Source organism: Cynoglossus semilaevis, chromosome 6 (genome assembly GCF_000523025.1).
Source record: "Cynoglossus semilaevis isolate Cse_v1.0 chromosome 6, Cse_v1.0, whole genome shotgun sequence".
NCBI classification, from domain to species: domain Eukaryota; kingdom Metazoa; phylum Chordata; class Actinopteri; order Pleuronectiformes; family Cynoglossidae; genus Cynoglossus; species Cynoglossus semilaevis.
This window is the reverse complement of record NC_024312.1, coordinates 7,109,161-7,122,000: the sequence shown is the minus strand read 5'-3', so window position 1 is coordinate 7,122,000 and position 12,840 is coordinate 7,109,161. Positions and strand designations below refer to the sequence as shown.

The window sequence follows — 12,840 nt, the reverse complement described above, 5'->3', positions numbered from 1 at the left end:
TTGATCTCATGAAGGCAAAAAAGTACCAATCCTTGAAGTGGTGAATAATGCAACCTGGTCTTTTTATATAATTTACTCAAAGCTTCTTTTCTGTGAAATTACTGACACTTTATCATTACTGAAAGGTTGTAATTTTCATGTTTTGCTATTGAACTTTTTTTTTTACCCCAGATTAAAGTCTTCACAGTTTAGTCAGTAGATTATTAAACTCAGACTATTATTGCATATGTCAATTCAAAATAATATGCCCATGTTCAGCTATCAGGTGACTTATTCTTACACTAGCCAGCTCAACATCAAGACGAGGCCAAGGCATCCAGTTTATGTCTACACTATGCATCAATTATCCAAATAATCTTGGGTGTTCAATATTAAGTTACTGTTTTCCACATAAAAACAAAACTTGTTGATTCATGACAATTTTTCCTCGGATTTCACTTGAACAAACACTCATCTCACATTCACCAGCAGACGATTGAAACATGTTTGTAAGATCTTTGTGCTTCATTTGTAAATGAAGGGCAAAGATAGGCACCAACTGGTGTTGCCTTTCACTCTGTGATTGTAGGTTAATCCAGGACAGAGAAAGACTGACATTAAAATCATGCTGCAAACTCACTCCTGCCAGACCTGGGCGAGACACATTTATCAACTTTCAACACCACAGAGAATAGTGTGTCAATCAGACCACCCTGCACGCTGAAAAACGACACTGGACGGGCACTCGAGCACAATGCAACATGACGTCAAGGCAGCCATATGAGACGGCTCTTGTCGGGGAGATAATCTGCTCGCACAGATGCGACCCCTGGAAACAGGAAGCCCTGCTGTGTTTACCTTCCCTCTGTCTTTTAATGCAGACAACCTGCAGGGGGCGGGGGAGGCTCGGTGCCCATCACTCGTCAGTCGACTCCCCTCCACCAGCGCCACCAAAAACATTCCACAGCGTCTTATCTCCCTGTATCACAAACACTGGGAGAACCCACCGGTGTGGTGTGTGTGTGTGTGATTCAGGGGTCAGAGGTGAAAGTGGTCAGTTTGTTTTCAAGCAGGTATACCTTCTGGATGACATCACCAGAGGCCAGGGGGTGTTTGTCTCCCAGAAAGCACTGATTAAAAACAGATCGAGGCCTGCAGTTCTGCTTGTGGTCTTGGAAAAAAACTTGGTGGAACAGATACTACATGATTGTGGTCTCATAAATATAATTATTAACACGCCGCCTCTCACTTACAACAAAGGGAAATGTCTTCTTTTGACAATCCACCAGAACCAGAGCACCTAAATCAATCAAGTGCCATATTTTGCAGACTATAATTCCCTCTGGAGCATAAGTTGCACCAGCCAAAAAATGCACAATGAAGAAGAAGAAAAAAAGTTGATCAGGAGTATAAGTTGCACCACTGCCCTCTAGAGGCTGTCAGTGTGAAAATAACAAAGGTGAAATAATATATTTTAATATATAGGTCGCACCTGAGTACAACTGAGTATCGCAAACCCAACCATTGGTAAACTTGATTGTTGAAGGTCTATGGAAAAAAAAACCTAAAGTACAAAAAGGTTATGTTTTTAGGTGAGCATGGTCAGATCTTAAAAAGTAACCATAAAATACATCTTAGTGGAAACTTACCAACAACATCCAGTAGGAGCCTGGCAACAGCCCAACATTAGTGTCATTCTCCGATTATTCCATATCAATGTAATGTCCGCTGGTTTTAGACACTTAAATTCAAAATCACTTACTTCCGAAAACTCTAAAGCTACTTCAGGTCATTTCCACTGTTTCCCTTCCTTGTCCTCAGGAAGTGCAAACCTTCACCCAAGGCTGCTGAGTCTCCCATTGTCACTGGGTTCCTGAATTTGTGCCTAGGTGACGAACTGAGTCCAATCTTACGGGAAACATTTGTGCTGTTCACAGCATAACTAAAATGACATAACTGTAATGTCCTGACCTGTGCCTCGATAGGACCAGGACAGGTCACAGGGTTTAAATAGAAACTCTCTACAGTAAGTTGACGGTGCAGGTCCTGTGATAATCAATCATTAATTAATGAAATGAAAGATGAGGAAGGTTTGTTGGTAGGACGACTTTAAGAACTTAAAAAAACAAAATTACATTTTTCACAAAGCCATGTATGTTCTATAAAATTTAACCCAATAGTTGCAGATGTTTGTTCTTTAACAATTTTGTAAAATAACATGTTTATCAAGATAAATTTGAATAAAGAATAAAGAAAAACTGTGGTATAAAGTAGCCTTGATTCTTCAGGTAAAAAAAAAAAGAAGAAAACTATGGCTATCTACGTATGTGCGTGCAACATTAAATTGAGTCAGCGGTCTCACGTAAATATTTGTATATATGAGGCTCCTACGATATGGCAGAGACAGTAGTAACACCTGCTGTGGTTTGTGAAAGAAAATAAATCACAGTGTGTCACAGGGTGAAGAGTGGGAGTTTATATATATAAAAAAAAAACTGCTCACATCAGGCATTTCTGTGGAGTTCGTTCAGACAGTGATGTCACTGTTTTCCCGACAGATGCCATCTGCCATCTGCTGAGTGGACTGAATCACAGCGAGTCGCACTTATTAATGCATGTGTATGACTGTTGCTGCTCTGACTCAGACTTTGACTCTGTGACTTCACTCATTATACGTATAAAAAAACTGAGTCGCCATGAATGGACGAAAAACCTCAATGACACAGTCATACGTTTACACATCAGCCGTCTGTACACATTGCCGTGACGACACAGATGCACACATGATGATTTTTTTTAGTGCTGTAAAGCAATGGGCTTGGACGAAAAACCTCAATGACACAGTCACACGTTTACACATCAGCCGTCTGTACAAATTGCCGTGACGACACAGATGCACACAAATGATTTTTTTAGTGCTGTAAAGCAATGGGCCGCTAATACGTTAAACATATATATTTATACTGACATTACATATACTTAATATTTATCAGATAAGTTACTTTTCTAATGGATTAATTCAACTTTTTACATAAATTAGATCTTATTTTTAAAATATTAACCACAAAAAAGTGAAACACCTACAGCTCTGAGGTCTATGGTTTGTCAAGCCCAGCTGTAATACTTAATGGACTCCTTTCTTCAAATTCACATACAAAAGTACTAGTGTTGGTGTGACCTTTGCACCCTCACTTCATCAGCCAGCTTGGCAAAGCCAATCACGTCCCCTCAAATCCTAGGCAAAGTTTATGACAGCAGCACTGGCCTGACACAACCCAACTATCTATTTAGAATCCCAAGAATTCCCTCTGACCTACGATCTGAGCACAGCAGCGAAATGAACCTCTGTCTTCATCACAAAACCACAGGGAAACTGGGAACCTGACAGAGGATCTTAAAAGACACACTTCGCCTCTGAAAATGATAGGACGTGCCGTCACACGCAAGAACCACAGTCAGACAAAAGACCGACTGAAGTGACCTTTCACCTCTGTCACAGGTCACCGACACCACTTCCCCTCTCAGAGAATCACATCGTCCTCAAGTATCAGGAGCAGCAGTCGTTGTCCACATGGAAAATGAATAACTCTGTTTATTTCCGTGCATTCTAACCATGCAGTCGGTGAATGAAGCAGTAAATTGTGGGGTTGGTTTGATAAATTAACTCCATAAAAATTTTTTTTTAAAAAGCCAGAAAGTTGTGTTACATTTGTGAAACACACATGGAGAGACACGCACAAACACAAACATACCACACACTTCGTGCACATGTTGAAAATATGAAGTTAATCCCCTTGATCTTCACTTTTAGGAAGGAAGAGTTGCATTTCACGGAAACACTGATGCATCTCCATGAAATCTTTAGCCCACATCAGTGTGTCAGTGTGTGTTTGTTTGTGTTTAAATATTAACTCCAGCAGTTGTTTTTTCCATTTCTGTGTTAACGGAAACACACACTCACAGATTATTGGGGAGGGGGGACCCACCTCATCAGGTTCTGTAAACCCTGTTTGCTGGAGTTCCTCCTCAGCAGAGTGTTGGACATGTTGGCTTCTTTTCTTCTTTTACTTCAAGATCTTCCTCCTCTTCTTCTTCTTTTTTCCCTCCCGGGGTAGAAAACAGATCACAGTGGCCTCTCGGAACAATTGTCTCCTGTCCTTGTACTTCTCTGTCCCGCGGCTCCGTTCACTCCTGGAACTCAGAATGTGTGTGAGAGTTGAGCTCACAAAAACACAGATGTACTTACGGCAGAGTATCACAGACGGGGTTTCTCCCCTGCAGTGTTTGTTGGGAATGTCAGTGGTGCAGAGAGACTTGCTCCTCTGTCTCCTGGAGGCTGGGTTTTCAGTCATTAGCACTCCCACTCTCCACTCCCACTCTCCCTCTCTCTCACAAACACACACACACACACGCCGTCCCCTCCTCTGTTCAACATGTGGTTTTCATTGAGGAGCCCAGAACAGGAGGGCCCAACATTTCTCTCTCTTGTCTTTTTGCGCCCCCCCCCTTCACTGCCTTTCCCTCTTACACCAGGTCATGTGGTCTTCCCTTAGGGGGAATAGAAGACCATGCCCCCCCCTCAAAGACACACAAGAAAAAGAGAAAAAAAAAATCATCAGATTTGAGGGAAACAGAGTTAAATTAGCATTTTATTGGAAAATAAAAGATGGAAAAGAAAACAAAAACAAAAACCTGTTAAGGTATGAAATTAAATCAGACTTTATGGTCGTCATGGGCAAAATCTTTGTAAAGTTTTACTTTTTTTTTTTTAAATCCTTTGTTTATATTTTCTTTCTCTTTTTTCTTTTTACTGCAAATATTCTGGACAAGAGTGAGGGAGATTTCCAATGGAATATTGAACCAGTAGGTGGCAGTAATGTATGCCAAAGGACACAGAGCTGCCATAAAAAACAAAAGTCTGAATAAAAGTCCAACAACTGTGATGTGACTGGATTTTTTTTTTTTGCAGCTATGTATGTCAGATTATATCTATGGTTTCAGGCCACAGTCCTGAGCCACATCTTCAACCCGACGAACACAAATAGAAATCAATAAATGAATCCAAAAATATTGAGAGAATACATATGTGAGTTTACTTTATTTGGTCTGTGCTGTAACAGGAACTGAACAAATATTAAGTCTGCCACTTTTTGTAATAAAAAATATGAATGAAATATATTTTTGAAATATTTAACAATTGACAACACATTTTACAAACACACCAGTTCTCAGTTCTCTTTTTTCCCCCCACTATTGCATACTTTACACTCTAACTACATTTACTCTTAAAATAAATAAATAAATAAAAACTTACCAACGTCTTTAAATGTTGATCATAACAGCTGTAAGTGCTCTGTGAGTTTCCTCCAGTCTGAAGGTAGAAGGGAAACAACTGAGAACAATGTTGTCAAAGAAGCCATACTGTACAGCACAACATATTCAACATCCTCTCAACACTGTAACTGCGGCCTCTGTGTTCTTTTCTGTGGCGCTTCATTTTTATTGGACAGAAACTTGTGCCTTGGTTTCAGAAACTTTACTGTAACTTGTCAGACATGGAGAGAAATAAAAGTTAAAAGAGAAACAAAGAAGATGAAATGAGTTCTTTTAATGTGAAGGTTTTGGTCTCCAGTGTTTCTCCACACACACACACACACACACACACACACACACATACACACGATTCTGTCTTTGGATGGAAACACATGTCAAACACATTTTTATGCCGTCTTCTGGAGCCTTTTATGTGCTGCACATTTGTACACTAGTTTGTTGCCCTGTAAAACGCTTCATACATCAATACAGTGACCTTTAATGTCAAGGCTCAGATTATGATATTTGAATTCTATGTCTTTGAATCTGTTAATTCAAGTTTATCTTATTTTGTTTTGTTTTTTATCAAACTGAGAGCCTGGGCAGTTTAGGATGATGCCTCCTCAGATGAGCCGTTCATCTCTGTTCAACTTGAACTTCACACTTTGCCAAACTGAGCGTTCTAGTCGTTGCCAACCCTCTTGCCAAAATCCTTACACTTGCATATTCAATGTGCTGTTGTTACTATGGTAACCCACTCAAATAAGTCTTGCGTGGTGGCACGCCGGACAAAAGCGCCACTCTCAAATGTGAATGCCACCCCCCACATACAGACCCGTAAAATACAGCTGCCATTTCCAACGTGACTGACCTGAACATAACATCCACTCTTGTTTACACCTGAACAAACAACTAAAAGTGAACAGACTGAGTGGCACCGATAACAACGCCTTCTCCTGGAGAACGCAGTGGAACACAAAGAGAAAGAGAGTATAAATAGATGTTTACTGTCACTGCAACAGCTGCTCATATAAAATGAGTTCAAATAGCTTTAGGTCTACAACCAAAATAACAATATCTACAACTGTAAAAAAAAAGAAAAGAAAACATGCACACATATTTATAATATCAACAAGTCCCTGAACATTAATGAATGTTCACATCAGAAAGAAAGAAAAATAGTTGGACAACCAGAAGCAGCTTGCCTTCTGAAGTTTTTACTATGCCAACATGTGTACGATGTTAATGTTTGTCAGATATTTGCCAGACGTTTGTTAAACTCTATAGGTCACCAGAGCAGGTCCCAGACAGAAGCTTTAATTTCAATAGGTTTTTGATTTTAATTACTAAAGTATTTCAAGATACGTATCTCAAGTCTTTAACTCCTGTGAGAAGTTAAACCATTTTGTTTTAATTATTTAAACAAATATATTATTAAATTTTTTTTAGCTAATTGCCCAAATGATGATGTTTTGTTTTTTAATTATCTTCAAACTTTTTACTGACCATTTTCTGGTTAACAGTTGACAATAGAATGCCCCACCTTACACCACATCATCTTTAGGCTCTAATGGTTGTAAGCATGGGAATTAGTTTTGGATGCAAAAGTATAATTTGATGATCAATCAATCACACTCCCACCTTAATCACATGGTTAGGTTAAGAAATAGGCTCAACTTCACCATGCTTGTATTGTAAACATGAGACAATTTAGACCAGGCCTGGACAGAGGAGGCAAAAACATGACTCTTATATCTGTGTAGAGTATAAAAAAAAGCTATGAGCTCCACCATGAGCCCACCTCCTCATCGTCCCAGCCAGCCCACTGTCAACTGTAGAAGAAACACCTACTTGTGAAAGCCCCTTCTAGGAAAGCAGAGGTGGTCTGATCTTTCGGGCAGGAGTGACGACTCTCAGAAAAACTTCTTACTCCTGTGCAGAAAAAAGAGACACCAGATATGAATAATTTAACAAGACATTTGCACCAATTTGTTAAATGTGAAAACTGTCACTGAAGTCTCAAGCTCAGCTGTTCTAATTCCACCTGGTAACAAGTGTTCCCTTGTATGCCAACACAATGACAAATAAAAGAACTTTGAACCTTAAGAGACAAAAGAGTATTTTTTGTTGAAACTGCACAAAGAAGTCCTTGACCTGGTGTAAAAAACATACACCAGAATTCTACAAAGAAGGAATTTTCTGATTGAAAGAGATCACGCAGAATGTTGCTGTTTTTTTTTCTCTAACAAATTATAAATTATTTTCTGTTGTTTTAAATTAAATATATAATCAAATCGGGATATGTTATATTTATTGACACATGGTTTGAAGAAATTCCAATTTTTAGTTTGTTCATCTACCAAGTAAATATTTACATTTCTAAAATGTCAACATTGTCTGATATTATCATTAATAAATAATCCTGCCTAGTTTGACTTGGGGAAAAAAAAAATTTTAACCAAGGCCAAATGTTTCCATGCAATTAATTTAACTACATTTTAACAGAGTAATTCAGGTCAGATTCTCGTTGTGGACTAGTGGGTCATTGTAAGTTCCATGTCTAAACGTAAGGTTAGTTAGTAAGGTTAGCGGTGGACTTGCTCTTGGCCTCTGGGCTTGTATTCTGCTTCCTAGTCTACAAATCTGACGAGATGCTGGTCTAATATCCATTCCTGATCTTCTTTCACATTTGGGTTTTTTTTACAAGATCACCCTGAATTTATTTGACACTTTTAATCTTCAGAGAAAAAAGAAATAATGAGATTTAGGTCAGTAGGCTACGACTTTCTAAGGCCACCTTACCTCCGATGGACATATACAGTACCTTTCCTTGGACTCCAACTAAATGTAGGACCAGTACTTATGAGATATTTTAATTTTGGGTATGTCAGGGATGCGTGAATTCCACATGTTGCCCATGTTAGTTTCACTGTCATCCTTTATGAAGCCTGCCTTTCTCTCCACACTGCTAAGGTATATATCAGGCAGCCCCGTGCTCTTCAGGTACTTCAGTTTATTTAGTCTGTGGTCAGCAACATTGTTTATTCTCTGGAGATGAAAATTTCGACGCCATATTTTCTCATTATTCACTTTTTGCTTTTGGATTTCAGCTAAGCGTTCATTCTCCTTTACAAGTAGCTTGAAGCCCTCGTCGTAACGTCTGTCCTTCTCCTCTCTGATGCGTTTCTGCTCTGCAAAGCGGTTATCATCACTCTCCATTTTCTTTCTCACATTCTCCATGTGCATGATCTCAAGAAGCTGCAGCTCCTTTTTCCTCTTCTCCTGGGTCATTATGATGTCGTTAACTCGCAGGTTGTCCTCATGCATGCGACGATCTTCCTCCTTCTTCCTCTTTTTATCGATTATCGCCTGCAGTTCCTTCTTCTCGTTCACCTCCCGGATCCTTTGACCCTCCAACAGGTTCTCTTCAGCTATGCGTCTCTTTACTTCCAAATTATGCATGATCTGCTCATTAATGCCCTTCCGTCGCTCCACTCTAAACACTCGCTTTAGACGCTCTCTCTCATCAATAACATCCCAAAATTTTTTGTTGGTCAAATTGTCCAGGGCATCCAGTGCCTTCTGCTCTTTTAAGAATTTCTCTCGCAGTTCTATGTTTTCGGCCACTTTGGCCTCATTGAGAGCGTTGAACTTAGCGCCAATTATAATGCTATTAAGGTTTCTGATATCATACTCTTGTTCCATCTGCAGGTAATGGGCTCGATCCAGTATTTTCTGATTAATTTCCTTGGCCGTTCTCTCAGCCTCGGCACAAGTCTGATCACAGATCCGTTGCTTCTCCTGCATGTGCAGTTTCTTGGATTCTTCAGCAATAATCAGATCATCACGGGTTGGTAGAATTTCAGAAGATGGAGGACCTCTAGGGATCCTTAGATTACGGATTATTGTGCCAGTCTTGGTCGCAGTAATGACCCGAACAAACTCTGGGCTTTTTGGTGGCGTTGGTGGTTTAACAATCTCTACAGGAGCACTGGCCAGTGCTTGGCAGAGGCGGGTTTTAGAGGCACCCACCTTTGAGGGTGCAGCGGTGGTTGCTTTTTTCATTCTCACTAAAGGACTCTGTGGCATTGTAGAGCACCCGAGTTGCCTCTTGAGGTTAGTGATAGGTATAAAAGATTCATAGTCATGGGGTCATAAGAATTGGGTTGCGTTACTTATGTGACATCATCTAATTCCTTTGATCTCAGTAACAGTCAGTAACTGCTTTAATCTTCGTATTGTAACACATATTGACTAAGTAGTAGTAGTCGTGTTCCACAAGCCTTCCTTTTTCCTAATGATATTCGTCACTAAACTCACCAGTACTTTTTAATCTTTATAACTACTCTCAAACACGTCATTCAAAGTCACTTCTAATTCTAATAGAGGTTGCTTTCTTTTCGACATAAATAAAATGGTAAAATAGTCTTGGCCAGTGATTTCCAAATTGGGGGGCACACTTCCACCTACATGAGGCACATTTTGTGGAAGAGCAAGGCAAATTCATTTCAATTTCAATATTTCCCAATTGTAGTGTAAACATGTCTTCATGTTAAGACAAAGCTATGCAGGTAACATTTGGCTGGCATTCACTACAATGTTTTTTTTTACAGCTGTTCTGCCTACGGAAACTAGGTCATGAGACTCCTGTCTGAGGGCTTTGGTGATGATGTCAATAGTAGATGAGGGTTTGAACACGTTAACACAGTTAATGAGTCAGCAGACTGATTGCGTCTTTCATACAACTTCCATGAGTCTGTTGACTTCTGTGCAACCCTCTCACCGTGGACTAATGCCATGGAGCTGCTTTGCTCTTCACCTTATTGCTGTAAAAGTAATTAAAATGTTTGCTTTCACAAGTGTGTAGGAAGATAACTGGCTATAGGTTGGGTATTATGGCTGGGTTTTCATTATGACCAGAATTGAAGGTGTCATTTATATTTTTATTTTAAGTTTTTTCAACCTGGTCCTGCATACTGTCTGACTGATATACTACATACTATAGGAACCACATGGGTGAGAGGCTGGGCTGCATTCAAGACCCTGGCTGTGTCTGAGTTAGAAACCCTATGTAGAGCAGCATGGACTCCTGAGAGTTTCAATTCAAAATGATATAAATCAACATATTCAGTAATGTGGTGAGAAGAAAGAGTTCACTCTGCATGTTACGCTGTACTTGAGTGAAACCATATGGGAGTCAGAGAAAACAAGAGAAAGTTGATAAGATTTTTAGCATGTACTAAATTTAACAGCACCCGATGAACTTTTACAATGACCTCCAGCAGGCTGGACATAATAATCCTGGATGACTTTACAGCCTAGGTCACTTTTAAAGACCTGCTACGACTACAGTTATGAAGTCTATGAAAGGACAACATGACATAGGAGGGGAGTTAAGAGCATTATAGAAGGGGAAATAAAATAAAATGTGTTTTCATGACAATAACAAAGCTATTTACATTCATTTCTTCTATTCAAGTCTAAACATTTCTGATAAGAGTCTAGAATTCTGGTGGAGACTCATTTCACCAGGTCCTAACTCAAGCTCCTTTTCCAAATGTTCTTACAAATTTGGAAACTTTATTTGCAAGATTCTATCAGACTAATGGGTCTCTTTTAAATAGTGAATAAAAATAGTTAAACGATTGGAGTGATTTTCATCATGTAGCCTCAGGCACTGCAATAAATACACACTTTAAAATGTAAAGTTTTGGATAAATACTTGCAAAAATGTCATGAATCAAACTGAAAATATTGACCAACAAAGCTAAACACAACAACAAAAAAAGACAAAATGACTTTAAAAAGGAAAGAGAGATATTGCACTAACATTTAAATGGACCCAGGAAGTACCAGGTGGATTGAGGCTAAAACAACTTAGCTAAAAAACTAAACCAACGGACAGTACAGGTGTTGCAAACCAAAAACGTAAAAGACAAACTTACCTTAATATAACCGTTAAATGTGTTCAAAACAATGAGAACTTTTCTTTTTTGACGGTAAACACAAATGGAACAGAATTCATGTTACTGATGGCAGCCATCTTGGCTCTTTATATGGGCAGTCAATAGCAGCCAATTGTAGGCTACAGATGAAACTGTCAACCAATCACAATCAACCAATGTGCGATTGGTTGATTGACGAGATCTTTTCTCGCTCGTTCTCTCTCACTTATCCGCGCGCACACACAGCGTATACATAGTATAGTATACACATAAAACGAAAATTCGCGCACACACAGCGTATACATAGTATATAGTATACACATAAAACGAAAATAAAAAAAATTAAAAAAAATAAAACGTCATGCTTTAGTCTAAGCTCTTTGCTAAAAAAATATATGGTCATTTTATTATTTAATTCACAATAACTCTTAAATAATGTACATAAAATTAAAGTTACGAGATTTCATTTCGACTTCGACCCAAATAAAATAAAAATAATTTATATGTCCTAAAAAAATTAAAAAAAATAAAACGTCATGCTTTAGTCTAAGCTCTTTGCTAAAAAAATATATGGTCATTTTATTATTTAATTCACAATAAATCTTAAATAATGTACATAAAATTAAAGTTACGAGATTTCATTTCGACTTCGACCCAAATAAAATAAAAATAATTTATATGTCCGCCACCCCTTTTTTGCATTACAGAGAGCGTCAACCCGTTCTCTCGTTACTCTTGAGGGCTGTTGTTGAGAGCGGAAAACCAGGACAAATACGCCCTCTACTGACTGAACCTTCACATCAACACATGAGACTTAATCGTTCAGTTTAGAGAAAAAGGACATTCTCTCATTGTATAACGATATTGTAAAATGTCAACTAAATTCAAAACTTTTGTCGTATCTTTACAAAAAAAAAAAAAAACAGGTAAAAACTGTCAGTGCTTTTTAGAGAAACTAAACTGTTTTCCTATGAAATATAATGCTGAGACTTTTTTTTTGCAACCTTTGGTTTACCTAAGTCTATATGCCTCTTAATTTTTCATAATGCCAGAATTCACAAACCAATGACTATAGAGCGATGATTTAACACAAACCTTCATTACCTTTTTTAAAATTATTTTAATATTATTAAATTGGCTATCAAGAGTTGATAGTAGCAGAGATAAATATCTGATATCTCGGTGTTGGAAATGCAGCTTCCTTTTATTTTTTGACCTTCGGTCAGGCGTGTAGATTTCAGAATCAGTTCTTCTGATCAGCTGATACCTTTCAGGTCTGTGACCCGTGGGTTTCTGTACACGACCCATGACTTATTGAAACATGTCTTTTCCTGAAGGGAACCTTGGTGAAGTCACATGATGTAAATATAACTCAGAGGCATCTTCACCTCACATTCCCTAGGACGCCGCAAGGACAAAGTTAGCCACTGAGGAAACTCTAGAGGGTCCAGGGTCTGGGCTCCCAGCAGGCCGGAGGTACAGCTCAGAGCACCATAAAAGGAGCGTGGTGTGGGGTGTATCTCACCCCATCATCTCTAACTCACCCCTCTGTAGTTGGTCAGTAAACATGGCAAAAAAACAAAACAAGTCCGTTCCCTCCTAG

At 38.8% G+C, this 12,840-nt stretch overlaps 1 protein-coding gene across 2 annotated transcripts in view; it reads right to left on the bottom strand.

The window, feature by feature from the left end:
- Positions 1 to 11,359, bottom strand: part of lsp1a (lymphocyte specific protein 1 a) — a 35,380-nt gene extending 24,021 nt beyond the window's left edge. Inside the window, exons 1-4 of one of the 2 annotated variants that reach the window (XM_017033160.2) lie at positions 11,238 to 11,359; positions 7,144 to 7,224; positions 5,294 to 5,350; positions 3,966 to 4,170 (exon numbers count right to left, since the gene is read on the bottom strand). In XM_017033160.2, the coding sequence (XP_016888649.1) occupies positions 3,966 to 4,024 (59 nt within the window). In that variant the 5' untranslated portion in view covers positions 4,025 to 4,170; positions 5,294 to 5,350; positions 7,144 to 7,224; positions 11,238 to 11,359. Of the gene's footprint in view, positions 1 to 3,965; positions 4,325 to 5,293; positions 5,351 to 7,143; positions 7,225 to 11,237 lie in introns of those variants that run through there. The other variant, XM_025056076.1, reaches the window with a different exon arrangement.
- Between the last annotated feature and the right edge of the window lie 1,481 nt (positions 11,360 to 12,840).